Raw genomic sequence first — 17,305 nt, 5'->3', positions numbered from 1 at the left:
ATTTCAAACAATGAAAAGATCATCATAGTTTCAGGGAATTACAACAGGCAGAAGAAAACAATTAATTCTGTGGGAAGATAAAAAATAAACTTTGGGTTTATCATCGGCATCTTAATAAATCAACATTAAGGCTGCAGACTGTACCTTCAACTGATCTGTTGCCTCTGACACAGATGACTAGAGTCAACCAGATGAGAACAAACATCCTAATTCAGTGTTTGAGACGGTCGGTCTCTCCCTCCACAGGACAAACTTCTTCCTTTCAGAAGTACACAACAAAAAAAGTTGAAATGATGACACCAGAAATAACAGCATGTCTCACTGTAAAAGGTTTAAATAAAGCATGTTGCATGTTTAACATCTCTATAGTTCCCATTTTACTAACATCATCTTCAGAGTTATGATTGTAATTTTGATGCTCATTGAGCTTCTAAACTCATAAACCTAATCAAAAAAAGCTCTGATCTATCTGATCTAACCTCTAAATCTTCCTAAATGATTATAAGGTTTAAAAAGGCTTCAGTCAATCAGTGAAGGAAAACTGAAGACATGATACAGTTCACTATTTAAAACAATAAAACAATTATTACAGTCACGTCTGTCTTGTGCTCCGGCCTTCTTCTCTCTTCTCTGTCCTCTTCTCTAAATGGTCTCTACTTCTCTTCTTCGTCCTTTTTTACTTCCTCCCTCAGTACAAGAAGTTTCCAGGAAGTTTCTCGACACATTGCTCGTTATTAATTACTGTCTCCTCAGACTGTCACAGCTAAAACCTACCAAAAAATAAATAAATACAACATATGCAATTTGGAAAAATGTAAATCTGTATGTTGACTACTTAATTAATACCTGAAGATTTATAGACAAAAATATCTTAAATATAACAGCATGCAGCGTCTTGGAAAGAACGTAATGGTTTATTATGCAAAGTCTTTCTGAAGTCAGACATTTAAAAATATAGTTTGACATCATTGAATTATCTTATAACTTCCTGTTTGAGGTGCTAAATTATAACTAGTCTGTTATTAACAGTATCTACAGTACATACGACAGAACCTCAAAACACTTCTGTGTATCAGAAGAAACACACACACCACATGTGGCAGATACTAGTCACATTTTAAAACATAGGAAGTGACTTGTATTCTGGATCTATCCAGACAGCACGAATCAAAGGTCACAAGCCTTTCGTATCATCCATAATATGACAGCAGCTTTAATTCTAATTGACAGAGATGACATTAACCATTCAGGAACTACACATACTCGCACCCCATTGCTGTATCTCCTGAATGGTTAATGCCATACTTTTGTCAAATCCCTTGAATTAAAGCTGAAATCTTGACCTCTCTCACATCTTCAGCGTTTAATTTCAAATTCAGTATGATTGATGTGAGGATAAAGGCTAATCACTATTACATTATTCACGGACCTACTTGAAGCATAGACATTCAGACTATAGAGACTAGAGAATTGTCATTGATTGTCATGTTGTTGTTTTCCCAAGTAACAGTGCAGATTTTACAAATCTGTCTCAATCCCATCCTGAATAATATTAACTGGAAATGTCAGTGACAACATAAATAGTTATATTTATATTATACATAAAACAGGCTGAGACATAAAGACAATTTAGATCTTTCTAAAGGGCTTTGAATCATTTGCAAACAAATCCCAGTCTTTGGAGTAACAATATGACTCAGAATGATTCTCGACTCAGTAAAAAGAAAGAAAGAGAGGATATTTTGTGTATTAGTCCTTTATACGGTGCCAAACCATTGAGACATTTGTCCTTTGAGAAAATGTTTGATTTGTATATATGTTTAATTAAATGTATAAAAAAAGTCATTGTAATTCTCATGAAAATCGATTTTTCACCAATCCCAAACTACTAATTCAACACATCTGCAGCCATTTGAACATGCAAGTCAAAAGGCCAAGAAGTTGTCATTAAGCAACACTGCTGAGCCACTGAGCCAAACCAAACAATTACCTGCTATTAATCATTTAGGAGGCTACAATTAATAACTATGAATTATTCAGAAATAGAGGAAATTGTTTCCAGCCCTCATTACCATATTGAAACTTGATGATTAAATGATATTTGTTAACACTTGTCAGTGATGAGCTCTGGAAATCTGGCTGAGAAGATAAAGATGATAACCACTCAAGTTGTTCCACTGGTATTTACATTAGTGCTGTTCATATCATTGCATATGGTTATAATACATTAGGCATTTGTTAATCTAGTGCATTCTGCTAAGCATGCTGGGAAGTCAATGCCTGATGGTCATATTGAACCAAAGGAAAATCTTTGACACTGACCTCTCCATGTTGAAAACAAAGACTCCCACAGAGTAAGCACAGTAACAGTATGCTGAAAATGAGACAGAGGTAAAACAGAAAAAAGACAATGGCCAATAAGTGCAATACATGGCAGGAATGTCTTTATAAAGGTTATAATTGTTACTGGTCTCCATCTGAGACTAATTATTACTCTATGTTTCATTAAATGATTATTTCAGCCCAATCACATTAAAACCAACTCTGTAAGTATCTTTCATCAAGACATTTCCTTGGTACTACACAGGTCCAATAAAATAGTAAATCAATAGAAAATATTGGTTAGATAATAAAAAAATAATACAGTGAATACTATTGATCTCTATTTAATTACAGCAGTAGCAGAAATCTCACAGTGTAATATGTCAAGAATCTTATAGATAAATGATACAAAGACAAAATATCTTAAATATAACTGCATGCAGCCTCTTTGAAAGAACTTAATGGTTTATTATGCAAAGTCACTGACAGACATTAAAATATACTCTGACATCACTGAGTTCTCACCTATTACTTCTTGTTTAAACTTGAAGTTGCTAAATTCCAACTAATTTGTTATCATCAGTATCTACAGTACAGACTACAGAACCACTAAACACTTCTGTGCACCAGAAAACACATGAAGAAACACACACCACATGTGGCAGATACTGGTCACATTTTTAAAACAGAGGAAGTGACTTGACGAATTGCAGCAACGTGAGTTTGACAAAAAGTGCTTAAAAGACTATAAGACATGTGACTGATCAATAATATTAAATACTAAAACATAAATAAGCTTGTGAAAACCTTTCAAACATCTCTGTCATGTTAAATTTGCTTTTTGTCTTAATATCCATGCACAACAAAACAACAGCAACAAGAACACTGCTTCTGTCAATTACCCGCTCTAATTGTCTAGTCTCAGTGTTTTCGGGATGTGGATGAATTCATTCTGTGAGGTTTAGGAAAAGCAAACACATTAAAGCAGAGAGACATGAATAAACACTGTCCAACCTCCAGTCGTTGAATGATTGAATTGAAACAGACATCTGAAGATCACATCCCTGTGGTAGAAACTGTTTAGAGAGTCATTTATTGACTGGACTAACAGTTCATCGTTAATCCATGATACAAATCCTTCACATCTGATAAGAGCAAAGTGGAAATATCACAATCCAACAGAGTCCTCAAGTCTTATCCATTATGTCCTTTACAGTAGAATACACTGCCATGTCCTCCCCTTCGTCCTCTTCTGGGACCCAGTGCTGTGTCTCCTCGTCTTCTTCCATCTCTGCCTCCTCCTCTTTGTCCTCCAACATTTCTATTTCTGCTCTTTCCTCTTCTACTTCTCTTTTAACTTCAGCGTACTCTGTCTTGGTGGTCTCTCTTTTTGCTGCCTCCCTTTTTTTTTTCAGCCGGGTGAAGTCGATGCTGGCGTACTCCACATCTTTAGGCCCATTCTGAAGCTTGGGAGCTATTTTCTCCACTGTAACAGCTTCATCTTCAGCTCCCTCTTCGAAGTGGAGCTGATCATCTTCAACCGCTGGACCATCATATATCTGTCAAGTACAATTCAAATTATTTGACTCTTTCCTTGTTGTTGCTCAGGCTCTTTGAGAGCTCACTCAAAGAACAGCTAATTTTCTACAGCTGTTTGCATTTTATCGTCAGTATCTTGAATGACGTGTTCCTGACTGAAATGATACAGAAAAAAAACACATTTACACATCAAAAATACTGCAAAGTAGAGGTGGAAGTAAGTCTTAGTATTAGGCCTCCTGCCCTGACTTCACTTAAGGAAGGTCAAATCATTTCTCTCATCCAATATGCTTCTCACTTCCTAATGTTGTTGGAACTGTAGAACAACTCAGTTCAATCAGGCTCAGAGGGTCAGAGGTGTTATGTCTCATTTACACATTTACATTTACATTTAGTCATTTGCCAGATGCTTTTATCCAAATGTAAGGAGGTCTTGGGTAGGGGTCAAGGTTCAAGCCTCTTTCCCTACAAAGCTTGTAAAGAGCACACAAACCCACCTTCTATTAGTTTGAGGCATGGATTTAAGATTAGTTGTGTTGGATGTTTGTTGTTTTAACCAGAACCAGGGGTGATAAGTGCCAATTAAACCCATACATCTTGGCAAAAGAAAAGTTTTGTTTTGATGGACTCAGAAACCACAAAGACTGACTTAGCACTATTGAATCATTTGCCAGATGCAAATTTTGCACACTATTAACACATATAAAGTTACATCACCACGTCTGTGAATTCAAACTTAATTTTGACTCCTTTATGGTTGGTACCCTCAGTGATGCTCTCTAGTGGTCTGCCGTGCAGGTTGCCAGTTTTGCATTTACCAGAATTAACCAGTTATGTTACATAGACAAAATGCAGCTTCTCAGATTTGTAGACAAATGCAAATATTTAATTAAAAAGTCAGGTTCTGTCAAGTCCTCTGTCTAAGTCTAAGTCTTGAGAAAGGAGTATCAGATCAATTAATCTTTTATCAGTGTTAGTGAATCAAGTTTCCAGTCCTCAAATTTGCAGCTTAAGCCTGATATGAGTCAACTCACATGACTACACCTCAGCATTATTACTATAAGTAGGCTACTGTTATTTTTGAAACATATCAGATTTGTTTCAGATTATTCTCTTCTAGCTCATTTTCATTTCAGTTTACAGTTTAGAGAGAACTGAACTAAAACTATATAATATTATGAAGAAACTATGTTTAATAAGTGTAATATTAAATGAATATAAATACCAGTGGATCATCTTGGTTGGACACCATCTGAAGAGTCTCATCCAGATGTCCAGAACCTTTCTGTTTTTTTCTAAAGTTGAACATCAACAGAAGGTGAGGTAATGTTACTGTATTATCCACTAACAAAATGTGGTAATTAATTCATCAAATTAAATACTGTACCTGTGGCAATTATTTACCAAACAGCAAAGGACTGTTGACATGAGAACACCAATCAAAAAAGCGATGATGGTTTCCAATTGTGAAGCAATTTTTAAAAACGTTTTGCCATTTTCTGCAATGAGAAGGAAGAAATTTAGATGTTTACGTGCAGTTTGTTCTCAACAATAATCTGCACACATGCAACAGGTACTAAAAATGCAAACAGCAGTCCAACATCAAGGTATTATAGTTGAGAACACGTACCCTCTTGCTGAGACAGGTTCTTTTGGATTTTAAGGATCTTGAGGTTTTTCTTTACTTCCCCATTTGTATTGCTAGCGACACACTCCACAGATCTGTTGGCGTGGTCTTTCACTACGAGTGTGAGTGTGCTGTTGACTGTGTGGTTTGACACAGTAGTGATGACAGAGTACTCTGTGTAGTTCTCCAGCAGTGGCCATCTGATGGTGGGTAAAGGAAACCTGAGGACACTGATACACACACACGTCAGGACGTCTGACTGAACTTCGCAGCGTGAAGAGTTTAAGATCTTTGGAAACCCTGAAATCACAACAGACATCAATAGTTTAGTGCAAAATGTGGAGATAAAAAGCACAGTATCAACATTTAGCTGCACAGTTAGTACACTCTACTTACATGTGACAGTTACATCAGCATGAAGAGTCAAAGTTGTGTCCAGGTGTTTTACTGTACACATGTACCGTCCAGCCTGTTCTTCTGTCACATTAGGCATGAAAAGTGTGGCTGATCCAGTGTTGTTCTGCAGGTCGGTGTCAGTTCCACTGTGCAGGGTCGTGTTGAAGCCAAGTTTAGTCCACTTAATGAAAGACCGAGGGAAACTGTCAACACTGCAGGTGAGATTCAGAGCATCTCCCTCTTCAACAGTCATATTCCCAGTGATCAGGGGACTTCTTACATCTGTGTGAAAATATTTAAACAAATAACTGAACGTGGGGTCAAGACGTAAAAAACAAATCAAATAAGTAGAAGAAAGAATAAATACACCACAATATATTGCAATATATATTGTAAATTATATACATGATTTGTTACAATATAAGAAAAACAACGATGTTTGGACAACTTGTTGATGTGCTACTGACTATTAAACATGATAAAATTTGATAAAAAAAAAAAAGGCAGCTGCAGGCAGTATTATATAAATATTTCATCTATATTAAAGGTAAACACACATTTTAAACCTGAAAATATATAGAACAATATACTGCAGCCATTATCTGTTCTGTAATATACTGGCCTGAAGTATGGATTGGCCAGAGAGCAACTAAAACAATTTTAATAAATATGTTGTTGTCAAAATGACAGAACAGAACAACAGAGAAGTTGTAATCTTTGTACTAACATATCACTGTAACATCCACTTGTTTCTTCAGCGTGTTGTTTAGATGTTTTACTGTGCAGATGTACTGTCCAGAGTCTTTTGTAGTGATGTTAGTGAGGGAAAAAGTGGCTTTTCCATTTTCTTCCTGCAGGAAAGGCTCGGTGACATTGTGCAGGTCGGTCAAAGTATCGTTCTGCAGGTTCATTTCTGTGCCGTTTTGAACGTCTGGTATAGAACGTCCAGTCCATGTGACTAACGATGGAGGGAAACTGTCCACAGTGCAGGTCAGATTGAGAGTCTCACCCTCCTTCACACTTGTATTTCCTGTGATTTTAACTTCTTTTATGTCTATGACACAAAATTTAATATGTTATTTTGTGATAGTGCCCATAACTTTCTAAATTTCCTGTTCGTGTTTTAAAGTTGAACACAGTTCAGAAAAACTCCAGATGTTTCATGACAGCACATCTCTTTGTAGATAGTTTAGTACAAATTAAAGTTGTAAACATGGTTTTACTCACAGGTCACATTCAGAGTCACTGTCTCCTCTGTAGTCGTGTCACCTTTGAAGTTGACCTTACAGGTGACCTCTGTGTCATGGTGTTCAGCTGAAGTGTTAAAGGTCAAAGTTGAGCTGTGTCTCTGTGTGACAGCAGTCAGATTCTCAGTCCTGAATTCAGTGATGTTTCCTGGCATGTGAGAGTCGCTCACTCCTGGTTTTCTCCACGTCCAGGTGATTTCAGGAACAGATCCAGAGCAGAGACCAGGAGCAGTGCAGGTCAGTGTGGTCTGATGTCCCTCTATCAGTGGAGGAACTGTCACTGTGGGTTTCTGACTCAGACCTAATAAGAAAGTAGTGTGAAGATTAAAAGTCACTTAAAGCTTAGATGAAATACTCAGTTAAAATGTAAGTCCTACATAAGTGAAAGAACAAAATACAAAATACTTTTGGGGCCAAAAGCACAAGGTGCTATGGTACTATGTGCAGATGGATCAGTCATGGATCAAAATGTACATCACTATAATGTTGCAGCTTTGAACTACATTTAACTACATCAGCTGCTTTGATGACCATAAAGCTTAATTATATTTTTATTTTTATATATATTATTTTACATACTAGTTGCTACTTTGTTAATTTCACAATTGAGATTGTTTTAATAATCTGATTTGGAGAAGGGACTATTATCTATAGTTATCAAATAAATGTAGTGAAGTGCCATATTTACCTCTGAAAAGAAGCTAAGTCAAAGTATGAAGTAGGATAAAAGGGAAATACTAATTATGTAAATTAATTAAATGTACTACAGAACATTATTTGCTTTCCACCACTGCATGAGACTTTGTTAAATTTTTCAATGAGGCATTACGTAAAGCTTATTCTGTCTGTAGTACTGCTGTAGTTCCTACTGGTTACCCACAGAGGTCGACAAATGCCAAGTACTCTTTTCAGTTCATTCACTATTAACACACTCAATCCACCAAATATGTAACGATTAAGTAATATATAACAATTCACTTCACTGAACACATTTATTGTTGTTCTTCATACCTGTAACACTGACAGTTGCTCTTTTAGAGAATGTTAATCTATCCGGGCTCTGAAGATAGAGACCATTAACTCTGAGCTGATAGGATCCAGAATCGGACTCTCTGAGGTCGTTGATGACGATGCTGCAGTTCTTCTCACTCACATCAGACTCCAACAGTGACACTCGCCCCATGAACCCAGCCAGAATGTTTCTGTTGTTCTCATCACTGTCAAATATTATATCTGACTGACCACATCTGGATTCTGTGGGTTCACATTTGGACCAAACTATATACTGGGATGTAAAGTAGTAGCTCGTAGAAAAAGAGCATGGTATCACAACACAGAGTCCAGCCTCTGCTGTAATTTCTCGTTTAGGTAGAGTGATACAGTATGGACCTTGACAGAACTCCTGAAGTGATGCACCTGTTAATAAAAACAGAACAAGAAAACTAGGAACTGGATATTTCACAACAATATATATTAAGTAGACAACACAACAGAATCTAACTAATTATCTTAGAACAGATACAGTGAGAAATGTTACTGATAAGCTGATATATCAGGGTGGTAACCTGAATATCTTGGTAATTTGAATTATTGCTAACTCGCATGATGGCATGAAAACAAAACCATCATAAAGTTGAATACCTGTATCAGCGTTGCTGCTTCTCACAGAGAAAAGCAGAGTCACACAGATGAGAACAATCATCCTCGTTTGTCAGTTTCTCCCCTCGCAGGACAAACTTTGCACTAAAAATACAGTGAACATGCAAAAACTGAACCAAAGGAAGCACTACAGTGACAACACAGATCTTAAAACAGGACGTTGCAAGTTCAGTTGTTCCATAGTTGCGAGATTAAATCGTTTCACCCAAGGGTGTGACGACTTTAGAGTCACATTTTCTCACAGAGTGCTGTATAATAATCATAATATAGTATAAATTAATTGCACTACAATCATTTTTACAAAAGCAGCTGCAGTAAAATAAATATCTATGATATTTTTTGTCGGTTAAGGGCCCCCGTATACTGTAGATTTGAGCCCCTGACTCAGTTACTGAAAGCACAGACTGTGAAAAGTCAAATAGTATTTTGACAACATAACATAACTTTTCAGTTTCAAAAGGACATTTTGAATTAAATTATCTTGTGTTTTACCTCTTCTCGACTGTGCTCCTGCTCTTCCCTCCACAGTGTTTCAGGTCTGAAGTGACTCTTTGTCTCCTCTGTTTGGGTTTGTGCAACGTTTCAGGAAGTTTCCTCACATTTGTTGAGAAATATCTCCTTGATACTGACAGGTTTTCATATGGTTAGAATGTGTAAATATCACATAATATAATAACTAATAACAATCTTTATCATTGAATGATGAAATGACATTAACGTTAGTTTGCTTGTTTATCTAGATTCTTTCAATGACTGTAAAATACGCAAAAAAGGAAAGTAATGTAATTTTCCCCCCTTTAAAAAATCTTAAACCAATTTTCTGCATGTGTTTTTATCTATACTGTAAATAAATAACCATGTATGAGAGTAAGATACTGTTCTCTGCTTTAATAATGTTTATTAATTTAAACTTTGCCTTTTTTTTTAACACTGCTGTCTTCTCAGTGTCTCTGAACGCATCATGGTTGCACTTTAAGGTGATAGACTTCCACTCACTTTAGCTAAAACCTTTAAAAAATTAAAATGATAAAAGTTTAACTTCATCATGACAGTGAAGGGAGAAGTTTTAGTTACTAGCAGTAATTTATTAGGAAAAAATACGTGGCATGATAAAAGTTGTGCACCATGAAGCATTTTTCCATTTTTGAAACAGTCAAACCATCTGTTAGATAACACAGTCAACTGTGGGATGACATTTGATTCGTTAATGCTATAAACGTGTGTCCTGTATATTTATACATACTCCATATATGGGATAGAAGAAGTCCCTCTAGTCCCGCTAGAGACCCAAAGTTGCTCAGATGCAAACTATTGCTCTGATTTGCTGCTCGAGAACTTTCTCTTCCTCCTCAGGAAGAGAAATTAAGGAAGTGGAGTTGACGAAAGAAAGAAAGGAAGCTGAAGAGTTGCAATCACATCTCTTAATACAGGAAGTTAAATGTTTAGTTTTCTTCAGTTTTTCCATTGTTGCATAGTTAAATTTGGTCACTTTTTTATTCAGGGTGTTGCTAATCTGTTTCTTTCAGTGTGAAGTGTTTCCTGCAATCAGTTCTATAGTTAAAACACCTCACTAACACCTCTGATACAGTAGATGTGTAGCTCCATTGACGAATACTGTGACAAACACCAACAGTCACAAAATAAATATCTGTAGTTCACCTATCATCATGCATCCTTTCTCCAGACACCTTTCCTTAGAGCAATGCCGTGTATTTGGATAAACATTTTCTATGTATTTATAAAGGAATAACAAATATATGGAAAGAGAAATTTAACTGCATATTTCACTTTTTCTTCTCTTTCCTTCCTGCCCGCATATTAAAACCTGTCGATGTTGTTGTTATCTCGCCTATTTAACTGCTGCAGTTCCCACTGGTTACCCACAGAGGCCGACAAATGCCAAGTGCTCGTTCATGTTCATGCAGTTTTAACAGTAGGCACACCGATGAACATCTCCATTGTACACAATGTACTTCTCTTTTCTGTTGTTCTATTACATGAGAGTGCAAAAAACACTCAGGCAGAAACGGCTGTATGGAAACAGCTGTGTGCCCAGTTTAACAACTTTAAACACAGGGAGTTGCAAGATTTGCATTTTACAATTCTCAACAGTATTAACTTTTGTTATTATCATCTTTATAGTCACAAGATCAGTGAAATTATTTATTTTGTCTGTGATATCTGCTACAAAAAGCTTTCAAATAAACATTTTTTATTTATATATAAAAGAAAAAACAGCTTTATAATGATAAAATAAAATAAGAAAGAGTTTACACTACTGTATATAACAATGAAAAAGTTACTACCTGTCACCTGTGCTTTGTGAACAGTCACTGCAGAACCTGAAGACATTTCTTCATGTACCAAAAGAAAGAAAGACACATAAACACCACATGTGACAGATACTGGACAATTTTAAAATTAGCTTTTTATGCTACTATCCATCCACTGCAAATATATAGAATAATTAATATTAAAATAATAATAATTCAAACAAAAAAAAGAAAGTATTACACTGTATTTGGAATCAAAAATCTAATTATGAACTACAGAATCTGCAATTTGGGTAAATTACCCACTTGATTTGTTTAAATTAGTCACAGCTCTGTGGTAGAAACTGTTTAGAGACGAGTCATTCATTGACTGGACAGTTCATCGTTATTCCATGATACAAATCCTTCACATCTGAAAAGAGCAAAGAGGAAAAATCACAATCCAACACAGTCCTCAACTCTTATCCATTATGTCCTTTACAGTAGAATACACTGCCATGTCCTCCCCTTCCTCCTCTTCTGGGACCCAGTGCTGTGTCTCCTCGTCTCCTTCTATCTCGGCCTCCTCCTCTTTGCCCTCCAACATTTCTCTTTCTGCTGCAGCATCTTCTCTTTCCACTTCTACTTCTCTTTTAAGTTCAGCATACTCTGTCTTAGTGGTCTCTCTTTTTGCTTCCTCTCTGGGACTTCTTCTTTTCAGCCGGGAGAAGTCAATGGTGGCGTACTCCACATCTTTAGGCCCATTTTGGATTTCAGCAGTCACTTCCTCTACTGGAACAGCTCCATCCTCTACAGCTACCTGTAATAAGTCAAATGGGTGTGTGTATGTATCTATCTATCTATCTATATATATATATATATATATATATATATATATATATATATATATATATATATATAAAGAATAGCTAAATACAGTATAATATTTAATGAATATAAATACCAGTGGAGCCTTTTGATTGGGCACCATCTGAAGAGTCTCATCCAGATTTCCAGAGCTCTTCTGCTTTTTTCTAGAGTAAATGTATTTACACAACAACAAATTCAAATTGACGCATAAGATTATCCTCTGACAAAATGGAATTAATCAACAAAATAAATTCTGTACCTGCGGCAATTATTTACCAAACAGCAAACCACTGCTGAAATGACAACACCAATCACAAAGGCGATGATGTTTTCCAACCGTGAAATAAATTTGAACAACGCTCTGACTTTTTCTGCAATTAGACAGAAAAAATAAAAAATGTTTGTCTCTTTCTTTTTAGCAGTAATCAGCACACATACAACAGCACATGCTATATGTGTTTGAAGTGCAAACAGCAGTCCAACAAAGCAGAAGTGTAATAGTTGAGAACACGTACCCTCTTGCTGAGACAGGTTTATTTGGATCTTGAGGTTTTTCTTTACTTCCCCATTTGTATTGCTAGCGACACACTCCACAGATCTGTTGGCGTGGTCTTTCACTGTGAGTGTGAGTGTGCTGTTGACTGTGTGGTTTGACACAGTAGTGATGACAGAGTACTCTGTGTAGTTCTCCAGCAGTGGCCATCTGATGGTGGGTAAAGGAAACCTGAGGACACTGATACACACACACGTCAGGACGTCTGACTGAACTTCGCAGCGTGAAGAGTTTAAGATCTTTGGAAACCCTGAAATCACAACAGACATCAATAGTTTAGTGCAAAATGTGGAGATAAAAAGCACAGTATCAACATTTAGCTGCACAGTTAGTACACTCTACTTACATGTGACAGTTACATCAGCATGAAGAGTCAAAGTTGTGTCCAGGTGTTTTACTGTACACATGTACCGTCCAGCCTGTTCTTCTGTCACATTAGGCATGAAAAGTGTGGCTGATCCAGTGTTGTTCTGCAGGTCGGTGTCAGTTCCACTGTGCAGGGTCGTGTTGAAGCCTAGTTTAGTCCACTTAATAAAAGACCGAGGGAAACTGTCAACACTGCAGGTGAGATTCAGAGCATCTCCCTCTTCAACAGTCGATTTCCCAGTGATCAGGGGACTTCTTACATCTGTGTGAAAATATTTAAACAAATACAGTAACTGAATTTAAGCCCATTAGGTAGGAAACATAAAATCTATTTAAAGAATAAGTCAACATATTTTAGATTATATTATATAAAGATGTGTATCCAGTGAGGCTAACATAGAACAAAAGACAAATATTACAGGAAGTTGAAGTTGAATGAAAAAGTTACTAAATAGTTTACTAAGCTTTTTTCTGCACTAAAGTCAGTTTCAGTTACATAATAAGAAAAGGTACGAGACCATTAACTCAGCGTTAGAGAACAACAGAGAAGTTGTAATCTTTGTACTAACATCTCACTGTAACATCCACTTGTTTCTTCAGCGTGTTGTTCAGATGTTTTACTGTGCAGATGTACTGTCCAGACTCTTTTGTAGTGATGTTAGTGAAGAACAGAGTGGCCAGTCCCCTTTCTTCCTGCTGGTTAGTCTCAATGTCGTGCTGTAGATTAATTTCTTTTCCGTTTTGGATGTTTTCACTATAAAGTTCAGTCCATATGACCAACGATGGAGGGAAACTGTCAGTAGTGCAGGTCAGATTGAGAGTCTCACCCTCCTTCACACTTGTATTCCCCATGATTTTAACTTCTTTTATGTCTATGAAACAAAATTTAATATGTTATTTTGTGATAGTGCCCATAACTTTCCACATTACCTATTAATGTTATAAAGTTGAACACAGTTCAGAAAAACTCCAGATGTTTCATGACAGCACATCTCTTTGCAGATAGTTTAGTACAAATTAAAGTTGTATACATGGTTTTACTCACAGGTCACATTCAGAGTCACTGTCTCCTCTGTAGTCGTGTCACCTGTGAAGTTGACCTTACAGGTGACCTCTGTGCTGTGGTGTTCAGCTGAAGTGTTAAAGGTCAAAGTTGAGCTGTGTCTCTGTCTGACAGCAGTCAGATTCTCAGTCCTGAATACAGTGATGTTTCCTGGGATGTGAGAGTCGTTCTCTCCTGGTTTCCTCCACGTCCAGGTGATTTCAGGAACAGATCCAGAGCAGAGACCAGGAGCAGTGCAGGTCAGTGTGGTCTGATGTCCCTCTATCAGTGGAGGAACTGTCACTGTGGGTTTCTGACTCAGACCTAATGACAAAGCAGAGTGAAGATTATCACTCAGGTAAATCTAGGTTAAAATAACATGTTGCAACTTAAAACCTTCCAAATGAATATGACAAAACTATAAAAGTATAATCTCAACAAACTTATTTGAGTTAAAGTGCTATTTATGCAGCGCATTTTATGTCAATTAATATATTATTACTGGATGATAATTACTGATGCATGTATGTTTATCACTTTAATGTTGCAGCTGATTCCACTGGAGCTTACTTTAACTCGACTATAGGCTGTGTTGATGATTATAGGATTTGAATCTAATATTTATACTGTAATGTGAATGACTTTGCAAACTAGTTTGTCATTATCAGACTGGAGATTGTTTAAATAAGCAGCTCGTTAGTGTACCGGTAAGATCACCACCTTCCATGTGGGAGACTGGGGCTGAATCCCAGCAGTGACACATACCCTTGTAAGTCGAATTGGATAAAAGTGTCTGCCAAATTGCTAAATATAAACTTAAATCAGAATCAGATTCAGAAAACTATAGTTCTTAAAGAAATGTAGAGAAGTAAAAGTGGACATACTCAAGTATACCTCAAAATTTTACAGTGCAGTTAAAATAATATATATTTTTTTTAATGTCAAAAAATTGAGTGGGGTCAGTAAGACAAACGTATCTTGCCTATGTTACTGCTGCAGTTCCTACTAGTTGCCAAAAAATGCCAATGAATGCCAAGTACTATGTTCAATCCCTCTTAAAAGTATTAACACACCAAACGTGTTGGTGCAGTTCATGGGCAAAATGATTGGTAAAATATTGTTAAAGCTTCTCATACCTTTAACAGAGACATTTGCTCTTGGGGAGAATGTAAATCCATCAGTCTTCAAGACACCATTAACTCTGAGCTGATACGATCCAGAGTCTGATTCTCTGAGGTCTTTGACGATGATGCTGCAGTTGTTCTTACTCAGGTCAGGCTCCAACAATGAGACTCGTCCCATGAATCCAGCCTGAACTTTTTTGTTGTTCTTATTAGTGTGGAATATCATATCTGAGTCAGCACATTTAATTTTTTTTTGTTCACATTTGTACCAAACTATATGCTGGGATGTAAAGGCAGCACCAGTAGAGAAAGAACATGGGATCACAACACAGAGTCCCGTCTCTGCTGTTATTTGTCCTTCAGTAAGAGTGATACAGAATTGATCTTTACAGAACTGTCTTTCTCCTGCAAACCTGTTCACCTGGTCACCTGTTAATCAAACAGAAAAAGAAACACAGTGATACACAGTGATATACAACAACGGTCAGACACAGCAATGGAATTTCATGGTTTTACATATTTCTTACATTATAATTGCTCAACACATATTCATGTAAAAAACTACTTATCCTAGAATTTCAAAGTAAGTAAACAGATTCAACAGAAATACTACTGATGACCTGAGAATTCAGGTTGGAAAACGAGATACTTGTAATTTAGAAACAACATGAAATATTATCACTGTAAATTACTGCTGATTGTTTTGTTCATATATACTGGTCACCTTAAAACAATATTACAATAAAGCTACATACCTTTGTTGCTTCTCACAGCGAAAAGCAGAGCCACACAGATGAGAACAATCATCCTCGTTTGTCAGACTCTCCAACCGCAGGACAAACTTTACAGTAAAAATGCTGTAAACATGCATAAACCAAAGGAAGCTCCACAGTTGACATGACAGATTGTATAACACAAGTTCAATCATTCTGTGACTGTAGATTATCACACCTGAATCAAGAGTGTGGCTACTTAAGCCATCTGTTCTCATTTGGATCCTATATAAAATATTATTTACAGAAGCAACTGCAATAGAAAAAATATCTAATCCTTGCACTGATTGAGAGCCCCTATCCAGCCCTAAAATCATTTAATATAAGCACAGATTATTAATGTTTGATTATCATACCCTCAACCAATTGTTCAGCAATGAATGTGGATATAAGATTTTATATAAGAATAAATTATCTTGTTTTTCTTTTACCTCCTCTCGCCCTCTGCTCTGCACTCCACTACACACTCATCTCTGCTAAGTGTTTCTGCTCTGAACTGACTCTTCCTCTTCTCATTTTTCTATTTCTATCCTGCTGCTTTTTTGCGGAAGTTTGCTCCATTTCTGACCCATAGTTTCAATTACTTCATTTCAACTGCATGCAGCCTCTTAGGAAGCATTTTGCCTTTAGGTTGTCTATGATTTATACTATGCGCAATAGTTTATGTGGATCCAGAAGAGCAGTGCTCATGTTTGATCCTTAATAGCCATATGACATGCAGTCACTATGCTACCTCTGGCAGGGTTTTCAATTTCCCTTGTTTGAATGAAGTAACTGAACAAAAGTGGTTCCAAAACATTACAAACTAATCAGGATGCAAAAATGGTTTTCAAATACTGCAGAAGGCAATTGTAAGATTGAGTTTCCATGCGGTTTGCTGTTATTAACAGTGATACACTGTGACAAAACATATGAAGCAGCAAGAAAACCAAATAAAGACAGTTCAAAAGTTTAAAAGGAGGTAAACACAAAGCAAAGAGTGATTTCTTCATACAGGACGCGAGTTTACACCACATTATCACCAAATACAATGCAGTTAAGTTTCATTTTTGCTAATAGAAAAGCCACAATGCTGCATGGGAGTGAGACACACATTAACAACACAGAACATAATTCCACTAGACTTAGTCCGTTATCATGTGTGCTGTGGTTATCATAGAGTTTAACTCTAATTTAGGTTATCTGAAATTTTTAATTTCATAGTAATTGAAACAGCATCTTCATCCACAAGACAAACTTTGCAATAAAAATTAACTAAAATGGCAGAGTTGATGAAACAGAAAATAGGAAGTGTTGTCACTAAAAGGATTAAAAGAAAGTTGAATGTTTTAGTTTTTACATTGTGAATTACCTACTCACCAACACATCCCTTGACGGGGGGACCTCCGCTGGCTCTTTGAAGGAATGATGATGTGGTTATCTTGCACAACCCCATTTTCATTTCTGCCAACACACTAAGGGTTTCTATGAGCTTCCACAGTTTGTCTGACACTGCTGTGTGGTTTGACACTGATGAAAATGTATTTAGTGTGGTT

General features: G+C 36.5%; 1 protein-coding gene across 1 annotated transcript; it reads right to left on the bottom strand.

The window, feature by feature from the left end:
• Nucleotides 1-1,762: 1,762 nt before the first annotated feature.
• On the bottom strand, nt 1,763-16,233 carry LOC113169033. The gene is made up of 18 exons (XM_026370159.1): nt 15,753-16,233; nt 15,010-15,426; nt 13,877-14,197; nt 13,401-13,703; nt 12,812-13,093; nt 12,428-12,715; nt 12,172-12,283; nt 12,007-12,076; nt 11,519-11,862; nt 8,773-8,834; nt 8,143-8,547; nt 7,112-7,432; nt 6,612-6,938; nt 5,885-6,166; nt 5,492-5,788; nt 5,249-5,360; nt 5,087-5,156; nt 1,763-3,881 (listed from the first exon to the last, which is right to left on the bottom strand). Exons 1-18 carry the CDS (start codon nt 15,802-15,804, stop codon nt 3,510-3,512), a joined length of 4,437 nt encoding a protein of 1,478 aa, XP_026225944.1. The 5' UTR covers nt 15,805-16,233; the 3' UTR covers nt 1,763-3,509.
• Between the last annotated feature and the right edge of the window lie 1,072 nt (nt 16,234-17,305).

The sequence above is a fragment of the Anabas testudineus genome, chromosome 16, assembly GCF_900324465.2.
Source record: "Anabas testudineus chromosome 16, fAnaTes1.2, whole genome shotgun sequence".
NCBI lineage: Eukaryota > Metazoa > Chordata > Actinopteri > Anabantiformes > Anabantidae > Anabas > Anabas testudineus.
Note: the sequence above shows the minus strand (reverse complement) of the source record. Positions and strands in the feature narration are given on the sequence as shown.